The sequence below is a fragment of the Lactuca saligna genome, chromosome 2 (genome assembly GCF_052625555.1).
Source record: "Lactuca saligna cultivar CGN05327 chromosome 2, ASM5262555v1, whole genome shotgun sequence".
Lineage (NCBI taxonomy): Eukaryota > Viridiplantae > Streptophyta > Magnoliopsida > Asterales > Asteraceae > Lactuca > Lactuca saligna.
The window spans coordinates 166,219,264-166,231,252 of NC_136418.1; the positions used below are offsets into that span (position 1 = coordinate 166,219,264).

The following is an 11,989-nucleotide window of genomic DNA, read 5'->3' on the forward strand; positions in this document are numbered from 1 at the left end:
ATTCAGAGTTCCAATCTTCTTGATACCTATCATTTTGCACATCTCATCATGCTTCATTCTTGCCAACGCCTTTGTGAGAATATCTGCCTTTTGTTTCTTCCCATCTACATGAGCAACCACTATTTCACCATTTTCAATACACTCTCTGATAAAATGGAACCTCACATCTATGTGCTTACTCCTGCCATGAAATACTGGGTTTTTCATGAGCTCTAATGCTGCCTTGTTGTCAACAAATATTTTGACCAGTTATTTCAGTTAACAATCTCCTCAACCATATACCTTGACATGCTGTCATGGTAGCTGCCATAAACTCTGCCTCACAGGAGGACAGAGCCACACACTTTTGTTTCTGTGATGACCAAGAGACCATGTTCCCATTCACATAGAAAATCATGCCTCCTGTACTTCTCCTATCGTCCTTATCTTTGGCATGGTCACTATCAGAATAGCCAGTGATAGTGATGTTGGTCTCCCCCTGTGTATAGATTAAACCATGGTCCAATGTCCCTTTTACGTATCTTAGTATGCCTTTTACTGCTTGGAGGTGTGCCATGGTGGGGTTTTCCATGTGACGACTTACAACTCCAACAGCAAAGGACAAGTCTGGTCTTGTGTGTGTCAAGTATCTAAGACCACCCACAATACTCCGATATTCAGTGGGATTTACCAAGTTCCCATCTCCCTCTTTGGTCAATAACAGTTTGTGTTCCATAGGACATTTTGTGGGATTGAACTCAAGCATTTGAGTCCTTTCTAAAAGCTTCTTTGCGTACGCTTCTTGTTTGAGAGTAATACATTGGTTGTATTGGCATACCTCAATTCCCAAGTAGTAAGTCAGCAATCCCAGATCGCTCATCTCGAACTTCTCATTCATTTCATCCTTGAATTTCTTCACTTCTTCAGATGAGCTTCCTGTCACTATCAAGTCATCGACATACACACCTAGAATTAGTGTGCTTCCACCTTTCTTCCTTGTATAGACCGAGTATTCTTGGGGACATCTTCTGAACCCTAGTTTTTTCAGGTACCTGTCTAGACAGGAGTTCCAAGCTCTGGGAGCTTGTTTTAGGCCATACAGGGCTTTGGAGAGTTTCAGTACCTTGTGAGTTTCACCTTTCCTTTTGTAGCCAGCTGGTTGGGAGACGTATACTTCTTCTTCGAGATCGCCGTTTAGAAACGCCGACTTCACATCCAGGTGATGAACTTTCCACCCATTTGAGCTTGCCAGAGCTAGGATGAGCCAGATTGTTTCAAATCTGGCTACTGGTGCGAACACTTCTCCATAATCGAGTCCTTCCTTCTGCACATATCCCTTTGCCACGAGTCGGGCTTTGTGCTTCACTATCTTGCCACTTGGATCTCGTTTTATCTTGTAAACCCACTTTAGGCCGATCGCTTTTCGATCTCTTGGTAAATCGACCAAACTCCATGTGTTGTTCTTTTCTATTGCACTTAATTCCGCCTCCATAGCTTCTCGCCATTCTTGTTTCTGACTAGCTTCTTCATAAGAAGTTGGTTCATCATCAATTTTGGTCAATAGCAGTTCTTCTAGAGGTATATGGATTTCATCGGTGGCTTCGTAGAGGTCAGTGAGAAGGCGATATCGCTTTGGTGCTCCTTCGCCGGTAGCGCTCGAGGATGTACTCGTAGATCCCACTGTAATTGGGGAAGTTTGATTAATGGGAGCATTAGGGATCACCGGGGAATTTATTGGGGTATCCATTTGGCTTTCATCTGGATGACCCGGATTGTTTGACTGGTCAAAAGTGACCCGGTCTTCACTTATCGGGGACGAGTTCATTTCTTGATCCGATGTGTCCGGTATCCATTCACCCCAGTCATCTTCTTCATTGTACAAACCATCATCAAGATTGAAACCTTCAACCGTAAAAATCATCCCTGGTGTTGCCCTGATCTTAACACTTTTCTCCCACGTCCACTTTCTATTCTCTTCGAACACAACATCTCGGCTAACATACATTTTCCCAGTATCTGGGTCTAACAACCTGTACGCTTTCGATCCCTTCTCGATTCCAAGATGAACCAGAGGCTTGCTCCTGTCTTCAAGTTTCTTTAAGTTGCTCTTAGCTAACTTCATGTGAGCTACACACCCAAAAACCTTGAGATGATCGACGTGTGGTTTTCTTCCCGTCCACACTTCATACGGAGTTGAATTTTTCAGTGCTTTCGTCTGCACTCTGTTTAGCACGTAAACAGAGTGTGAAACTGCTTCCCCCCATAAACTGTTTGGCATCGACATTGTTTTCAGATTGCATCTAACCATCTCTAGAACTGTTCGATTTCGTCTCTCTACTACTCCATTATGTTGTGGAGAGTAGGGAGACGTGTAATGTCTCTCCATGCCCGTTTCCTCGCAGTACCTTGTGAACTCATTCGACAAGAATTCTCCTCCTCTATCCGTTCTCAGCACTTTCACCTTCTCCCCTGTTTCAGTTTCCACTTTATTTTTGAAGTTCTTGAATATTTGGAGTGCTTCAGCTTTATTTTCCATTAGGTACACCCACATTACCCTGCTAAGATCATCAACAATCAGCATAAAGTATCTATTCCCAGATGGTGTGGGTGGTGATACTGGTCCACATAAATCGCAGTGGATTAACTCCAGCCTCTTTTTTGTTCTAAACGTTGCTTGTGCTGGGAAGGAGTTTCTTGTCTGTTTTCCCATCAAACATCCTTCACAGGTTGATGATGGAATTTTGATCTTTGGCACTCTGTTGATCATCCCTTTGTCCACTATTTGTTTTAGAGAAGCAAAGTTCGTGTGTCCAAGTCGTTTATGCCACAGCCACATTTGATCATCAACTTTAATACTTAAGCACACAGCCCTTACTTCTTCCAATTCTATCTTGTAGAGTCTGTTGCTTGACCTGGGAACCTTCATAAGTAGTTTTCCTGACGAGTCACGTACCCATAAAAATGGATCCTTGATCTTTATTTCATCTCCACCTTCCGCCAGTTGACCTAAACTAATAATGTTGCTACATAAATCGGGAATGTAGTAGACATTATCAAGCTTTCGGTTTCCTCCATCTTTGCATTTGAACACAATTGAGCCTCTCCCATCAATTCTTACTTTTGAATCGTTTCCAAACTTTACGAAACCATGAATTGATTCATTCAAGTTTTTGAACTTCGTTTTGTCTCCAGTCATATGATTGCTGGCACCTGTGTCCAGGTACCATGTGCAGGATAACTTCTTTTTGTTGCCATGGGTTCTTAATTGTGGGTTAAGGTTTTCTTCGTTCAAGAATACTAAACTTTCATCTTCGCGGGTTGCCAGCAGCAGGGCAGGTTTATCTTCATGATGCTCATGGATCAGATTGCTTTTGTGGTTTCGTTCCTTTCGAGGATTTTTGCATTCAGATGCATAATGCCCATACTCCTGGCAGTTATAGCATTGAATATTACTCTTGTCATGGCTACTCGATGCACCGGAATTTCCTTCCTTGTGGTGATGCGTTCCGCCTCTGCCACCGCGACCACCACGACTTCCACCGTTTCTTCCTCTTCCTCTGCCACGACCGCCACGAGAACCAGTGATACCACCTCGACTTACTCTTTGTTTTGAGTCACCTTCTGATTTCTTTTTGTTTCTATCGGACCACCCCTTGTGAGTCAACAAGAGTTTCCGATCATCGCTTTCACATGAGCTCTTCATTCGTTCTTCGTACGCCTTGAGCCTCCCGATTACTTCCTCAACGGACATCGATTCCAGGTCTCCAAATTGCTTGAGTGTCGAGGCAATCTGAAGAAATTTGGACGAAACAGACCTGAGTAACTTCTTCACAACCTGTGATTCTTCTACCTTGTCTCCCAAGGTTCGTAACATGCTGACTGTGCTAATTACTTTTCCGGTGAAATCATCAACACTCTCCGTTTCCTTCATACTCATGGCTTCAAGTTCAGCTTTGAGTGTTTGGATCCTTGCAACCTTTACTCTATCTGCCCCTATAAACATAACTTTTAGAGCTTCCCAGGCTTCTTTGGCAGTCTTCTTCTCCGCCAATGTCATTAGCAAATCCTCGGGTATCCCCTGATAAATGGCAGCCAAGGCCATATTATCCTTCTTGGTTTCAACAAGGGTGTTGGGTGTTCTGGGTTCCACTGCATCCCAAACACCTTGAGCTAACATAAACACCCGCATCTTTATTGCCCATGCACTGTAATTGCTTCTGGTCAACATCGGGTAGTGCAAGGTGATTTGCCCGTCTTTGTCTCCATTCCCATTGCTGTCACTGCCTGCCATCTCTTCTTCTCTAGGTTGATACTTGGGCATGTACCAGGTACGCTCTGATACCAATTGTTGGCTCCTTAAGAGGCCTGTATCAGATTTATAACAATAAAACAGGGACAGGGGCAAAACGGGAAAAGTAAAAACAAAAGCAAGTTACTAAAAGCTTTGCAGCTTTATTATTTTTCTGAACTGAGAATGGAGGTGGTGACCTCAACGAAATACAATGCAACTAATTTAAAGACTGAAAATTGCGAATAAAGTGCAACTAACTCCAATAACCTTGTGACTCGGTACTCTATCATACTTAGCTTTTTACTTATTCAACAAATGAAAAAGACACGTGCAGTTTAACTGAAATAAACTAACTCCTAACTCTGAATTATATCAACAATCCAATCAAAGAAGAATAAATGATGGTCGACGACACAAGCATTTAATACGCCTCATGTGCATGACGTTTCAATATCAAAGGTGGATCTTCAAGTCTGAATGGCAAAAATATTTGGTCAACATTCTTTTACCCTTCAGACCAGGGAGCTTAATGGTGTACCCGGGCCGGTAATCCAAGAAAACCAAAAACTGGCATGATACTTACAAGGTCGGGCATAAAGAAACTACAAACTGTCATGAACGAATCTAGGCTCAAGTAACCATGCATGAATCTCAGAACCATATCCTAGAAAACATGCCAAAAAAAGGATACATAGTAATAAAATAGTAAAAGGACAAAAAAATGTGACTGCTTACAAACCGGGTAATAATGAAGAACCGGACCAAACTGTAAGCCCATGGAGCCTTGAAAAGCCTATAAATACATCAGAGACACGATACACGACAACCGGGTATTGGAAAAGAGAAGCAAGAAAAATTACACGTAACACCATAACACCTTTTATTTCGCAATCTAACTTAGGCGTCGGATAGCAATGCCAAGGTTCAACCATCGGTATGGCTATCTGACATAGTGTTTGTCCATCTTATGCAAAGCAGATTCCCGGATGTTTATTAGACAACGATCCTTCAGAGGTAGAGCTAAACATGCACTTGGAGTTCGTCGTAACATGTAACTTTGTTAATCCTTTTGGTTTTCTTCCTTAAATAACATCCTAATTTTAACATAACCAACTGCAATTTTTTACTTATTACAGGATCAAAACGATAACTTGACATATATCCATCGTACCAAAAATATAGGATACACTTACAACTATTTACCCTTAAGAGGATTTAGTCCTTAAAATCACGTCTTAGTCCATAAAATTGAAGTACCTTCTTTTTAAGTCCCGTTGACTCCCAAATGTGATTGGGCTCGTTGTTGCGCTTTCATTTTGCAAGCATCAAGTATCTTGTTTGCCTTGTTCAATATAATAGTTTTGGGTTCTTCAAATGATTTCATTTGGGGCTTTTCCTTTCAATCAGCTTATCAGATCATCTCATCATTCTTATCCAATCCCTATTTAGGTAACATAAATGGAAAATGTTTTAGTGGTTAAAACTCTAACCTTTTGGATACCTGCTTATAACAAAACTAAAAGTTAGTTATCATTTAATAAAATATTTTAATTAAGTTGTATGTCATCATCAAATTAGACAAGTTATTTTTACCTGATTTTAATATAAATAGAATAAAAATAAAACTTTAGTGATAAAAATCATTTTAGTTTTTTTAATAGGAACCCTGAAACTAGTTGCTATTTAATAGCATTAACCTTATAAAATAAACTTCATTAACCTTATAAAATAACGAAGTTCAATAGTTCATAAAGTATCATAGAGTTGACAAAAGTTTTAGAAATTGATATTTTATAAGGGGTTTTTATTTGGAAAAATCTTATTATTTTGGAAAAAAAAATTAATAAATTTCTAAGTTTTTTTAAACAGAAAATCTCATTATTTTAAAAAATTACATAATCTGTCATTTCCTGTTAAAATAAAAAAAAATGATTTTTTTTTCATTAATTCAGGCAAGATATTAAATAATTGACGTTTCTATTAAAAAAGTTTTTATGATTTTATTAAAAATTCAAAATAATAAGATTTTTCTCCATAAAACCTTTTATATAAAAAGAGAATTGATTAAGAGGTGTTTGAGATTACTTTTGAAATAACTTTTTCATTTTTAATTTTTTCAAAAAGTCAAAAAATACCAAAAGATATTTTAAAGATACAAAAATTCTTTTCAAAATAACTATTTGTAAAGAAGAAAATCATGGGTGTTTAAAAATCATAAAAATATGATTTTTAGCCTTTTAAAAGCTAAAATACATTTAAAAGTTAATAAATACAACCCAAACATTTTTTAAAAACAATCTTTGGCTTTTGTCTACTCAAAAATTAAAATAAAAAAGATTTAAAAAAAAAAAAAAAAAAAAAAAAAAAAAAAAAAAAAAAAAACTTTTAAACTTAAAAAATAATCAAACTCCCCTAAGACGAATGTGTCTATGTGAGATATTTTATTAATAAAAGGGTGTATTTGTAAATTGCAATCAATCGTTTACCCGAGGAAGTGACTGAAAGTTCGACAAAACTAAAAGAAGCAACGTGTTTTGACTTCGAGGACTTGCAGGGACATTAGGGTTTTAGAGACTATGGCGTCAGGGTTTTAGGGACGCTGATAATGAAGCATTCGTTTTATGGTGCTCGATATCATCCCTCTATCTTTGATATTCTTGATGCCCGTAAGTGTTTTTCTTCACCCATATTCTTTAATTATTTTTCTACATTTTCTGCTTCCAACAACCGAAATTGTAAAGAAGGTACTAAAATCAAAACACTTGAAGATGCAGTTTATACGTTTAATCATATGTTCTATCGTAATCCTGTTCCCCCTATCCAAGAATTCACTAAGGTCTTAACTTTTATTGTCAACAAGAAGTATTATGCTGCTGCAATTTCTCTGATTAAAAAATATGACTTCTTAGGAGTCGACCCTTTTCCAAAGCCCACCATTTATGTCTTCAACATCGCAATCAATTGTTTCTGTCACTTGAAAAGAGTGGATTTAGGGTTCGTTGTGCTGGGGAAAGCCACGAAACTTGGATACGTTCCTGATTGTGCGACATTTAATACACTCATCAGGGGACTCTGTGCTAACGATAACCTTCATCAAGCAATCAAATTATTCAAACAAATTGTGGAAAACGGGTTTGAACTAAGTGTAGTAACTTATGGAACATTGATAAACGGTCTTTGCAAATCAGGAAATACTAATTCTGCTATCCAATTGCTTAGACAGATGGAAAAATCTTCATGTAAACCCATGATTATCCAGTATAGCACCATCATAGACAGCCTCTGCAAGAATAAACAATTTGAAGAAGCTTTGAAGCTTTTTTCTGAAATGAACTCAAAAGGGATTTCACCAAACGTGGTAACTTACACTTCCTTAATTCACGGTTTGTGTAATTTACACTCATGGAAAGAAGCAATGAGATTGTTAAGTGAAATGCTTACTAGAAACATCTCACCTAATGTACACACATTTACCACTTTACTAAATGCTATGTGTAAAGAAGGGAGAGTAATTGAAGCCCAAATTTTGCTAACATTGATGATCCAGAGAGGTGAAACCCCCAACACTGTCACATTCAATGCACTGATGGATGGTTACTGTTTACTCGGGAAAGTAGACACTGCTAGAAAGCTGTTTGACTCCATGGTTGACCAAGATTGCACGCCTTCGGTTATCAGTTACAATATCTTAATAAATGGGTACTCTGAAACCGAAAGAATTGATGAAGCCTTGAATGTTTTTCAAGAAATGTCCAAGAAAGGTACTGATCCTAATCTTAGAACATACAATATACTCATTGGTGGTTTATGTCATGTGGGTAGACTTGATAAGGCACTTATGCTTCCTGTTGAAATGAAATCTCATGGTTTAAATCCAGATATTGTGAGTTACAATACTATATTAGATGCACTTTGTAAGAACAGGAGACTTGATGAGGCGTTAAAGTTGTTTAAAAATCTTGATGTTGATGGTATTGTTCCTGATATTGTTACATGCAATTGTCTGATTGATGGTATGTGTAAATCTGGGGAAACTGATGATGCATATGAGTTCTTTTTAGGTCTTTCTGCTAGAGGCTTGAAACCTAATGTTCGTACGTATAACATTATGATTGATGGATTCTTGAAAATGGGTGAACTTGATAAAGCAAATATGTTGTTTCTTGAAATGAAAGAAAATGGTTGTGCTGCAGATGAGATTACATATAAGATTATGGAGCAGGGTTTTCAGAGAGTGAATGAAACAAGTAAAACTGTTGACTTTATGAATGGATCACTTGAGACAAGTTTATCTGTGGATGGAATGAAGTTGCTAATTAGATTGTTGTCAACCAAGGAGTTAAAGGATTCTTCCAGCTAACCTTGTATATGTTGGGATTAATTTGCAAAAAGAAGGAAAGTTGAGGGGGCGAAAGTGAAATTTTGGAAATAGAATTGGGGTTGAAACTTTAAAATACTCTCCATGTACATAAGGTATAGCAGCAGTTTCTAACTTTCTATTAAATTTTATAAGTTTATATTTTTTACATGATTATGTTAGGGAATTGTGTATAGCACCAAATTAATTTAACCGCTCCAAAAAAAAAAAAAAATTAAAGCTATACTTTTGTGATTTCAGATATTTGTTTTTACCCAAAATGTTAAAGGACGTGTGGTTTTGAAAATAGTATTTTTACACGGTTTTCGGTTTCCATAAAATCACCTATTTTTACATACTACAGAAGTTATTATAGCGACTTAAATTTGTGAAAGAGTTTGGCAAAGCTGATTTTTTATAGGGAATAATTATATTTGACCAAACAAGTAATGAGTTAACGTGAAAGTAAATGTAAGTTATGCCTCAAAACATGACAAGTCTTACTATGGTGAGCATTTTGATTGGACTGGACCAAACCAGTTTTATAAAAATTGGTGGACCTCGGTCAATACGTGTTGAGGTTTACCAGGTCCGGTTCTTGGTTCTTGGATGTAAAAGTAAGCATTCTTGGACCAAACCTATTTTGCAGAACTTCTTGGACCGAATCTATAGAGGCTTACCAGTTTTGGTTCCCGGTCTTATCCAGAGGCCTAAATCCTCACCCCTAAGTCTTAGAGGGTGTTTGGGATTTTATTTTGAACCTCAAAAGGATTTTTAGGTAAAAAAAACTATTGATTTATGGTGCTGAGAAAATGAGATTTTTTTCTTAATAATGTTTGGATTAGCTTTTGTGGTGGGAAAAATCAATAAGTCAATAAGTTGTTTTTTTTAAGTGTTTGTCTTTAGGGTTTTTGATAAAGCCTGAAAGATGTTGATTCGGTTAAACGGACTGATTTTGAAGTTGACTTTGAAGTTGATTGGGTTAAAGGTTGAGACCAAATCAGAAGCAAAAATGGATACCAAACATGCTGACGAAGGACCTCTGACACTGAAGAGTAGAACTCAGTTTGAAGCTTTTTTTATCAGACCGGATCAGGAGAAAAATGATGGGATCAGTCAAAAATTTGGACCCAATCAGGAGGTCTTGAAGCAAATCAAACATGATGTCGGAAAATGTAGACCAAGTCCTAGCTTTGGACTCGATCAAAACTCTCATCAAACAACGTCTTAGCTTATACTCCATCCGTCTTATATTTATTGCTCACTTTTGACTTTAAATACTTTTGTTTTTGATATATTATATTTGATGTAAAATATATGAATGAATTGTATTTTAAATGTTTTTTCATTATTATAAGTTTCATCAAATAATTTTGTTGAGTATTGAAGATATTGAAACTGATTTGGCATTTTTGTTAATAATTGAAAACTTTTTGTCTTGGTAGCTGGCACATGTTATATATATATATATATATATATATATATATATATATATATATATATATATATATACTTGTCATTTCGTTTTGGATTTCATAATTAGTATCAAAGTCAAATATTATTAAAACACAAATAAAAATATTTAAGGTCAAAGTTGAAGAATAAAGACTTCAAAAATCAAAAGTGGGTAATAAATATGGGACGGTGATATTATGTGTTTTAAGGGGTATTTGTCTTTTACAATCTAGAAAGTTATAACGACTTTTGAAAAGTTAGAAATTCTAACTTATTAAAATCTCCTTTTTTAAAGGGGTTAATGAGAAGTTATTTTAAAAGTCATTTTATATTGCCAAAAACTTTTTTGACATGTTGATTTTTCAAAAAACTAATAAACCAGTAAGATGTTTTTAAATGAAATCTCAAACACTCTCTTAATTAGACGGAGGATCACAAGTAAAGAAGAAAAGGGTTGCATGAAAAGAAGGGAAGGGCAATGGTGTCTTCACCAGGACGAGATCTTCATCTGATGGGGCCGCCTACCAAGGCCCTCTAGGGGCCGTGTGGTGTTCTTGTTCGAGCTGCAGTGCCAAATTAGCACCCTGGAACAAGTGGCGAGGCCATAACACATAGCACTAGTAGTGTAGTTTTTTTCTTATCTAGTGATCTATAGCAGGAGACACAATTGAAAGGATTTTAAATTGTATAGTGCAAGTTTATAATGGATTGATTATTGACTTCCCTTGCTGGTGATTTCTCCTTTTGTTGAGCTTTTCGTGCAAATCTTTGTACTCTTTTTTTTACTCATTGTTCTATTGATATAATAATGGTTGCATGAGAAGAGGGGAAGGACAATGGTGTCTTCACCGGGACGAGATCTTCATCTGGCGGGGCCGCTTACCAGGTCCCTCTAGGGGCCGTGTGGTGTTCTTGTTCGAGCTGCAGTGCCAAATCAGCACCCTGGAACAAGTGGCGAGGCCATAACACATAGCCCTAGTAGTGTAGTTTTTTTTTCTTATCTAGTGATCTATAGCAGGAGACACAATTGAAAGGATTTTAAACTGTATAGTGCAAGTTTATAATGGATTGATTATTAACTTCCCTTGCCGGTGATTTCTCCTTTTTTTTGAGCTTTTCGTGCAAATCTTTGTACTCTTTTTTTACTCATTGTTCTATTGATATCATAATTCTATTTTGTGTTTAACTAATATTATTATAGACTATTTAGATCCCTGGGTGTTGACTTTCTCCTAGTTTCGACTTTCAGTCGTCTAAATTGATCAGATGATTTCGTATAGTTATTTTCATCCACATTTACTAAAATTGGTATTTAAGGATCCATGGTTAGTATTAGTTTATTGGGATTATTTTATCAAGTGATTAATGATGTCTACTATGAAATATGATGTTCCGTTGTTGGATCAAAACACTAGCTTTCTGATAACATGCCCTTCAGAATGGGTCAGAAATAAGGAAGCCTTCGATGAAGAGTCCCCTGCAGGGCCCAGCTGGGTCCGACTCGATCGCTCCAACCGTTAGGCGCCCCCAGCTGCCAGGCACCCTAGTAGGACCAATCCATGGGCCTGACACATCCTCCACTACAGTCCAAGGCATATCTTGGACTCTTATTAGGTCAAAATAGAGTAAAAAGAGCCAAGTTCTCATGCAAGAGTTCAAAACTCTATAAAACTCCAGATACATCATTCCTAACCAAAAAATGGACTCTAGGGATTCATAAATTGGCAACTTTATGAAATCCCAACACTCCAATATGTCCCAGCATGAAGACCAAAACATAGAAACCTACATCTATGCATAATAAACCAAAAAGCTTGGAACTGGGGACTTACAAGAGTCATAAAGATGCACAACAAGCTGATGAGAATAGTTGTTTGCTGAATTCAAGTCTAGAAGTCACTTACTTC

The 11,989-nt window shown here is 37.1% G+C and overlaps 1 protein-coding gene across 5 annotated transcripts; it reads left to right on the forward strand.

Annotated features, from left to right (window-relative positions):
* The first annotated feature begins 6,769 nt into the window (after positions 1-6,769).
* On the forward strand, positions 6,770-9,975 carry LOC145032616 (uncharacterized). Of its 5 annotated transcripts, XM_078981490.1 has the most exons (3): positions 6,770-6,936; positions 7,180-8,743; positions 9,534-9,975. In XM_078981490.1, exons 1-2 carry the CDS (start codon positions 6,876-6,878, stop codon positions 8,628-8,630), a joined length of 1,512 nt encoding a protein of 503 aa, XP_078837616.1. In that variant the 5' UTR covers positions 6,770-6,875; the 3' UTR covers positions 8,631-8,743; positions 9,534-9,975. The 5 variants fall into 5 exon arrangements, with proteins under 5 accessions (XP_078837616.1, XP_078837613.1, XP_078837612.1 ...); XM_078981487.1 differs by having other exon boundaries at positions 6,770-8,743; positions 9,521-9,975; XM_078981486.1 differs by having other exon boundaries at positions 6,770-8,743.
* Positions 9,976-11,989: the final 2,014 nt, after the last annotated feature.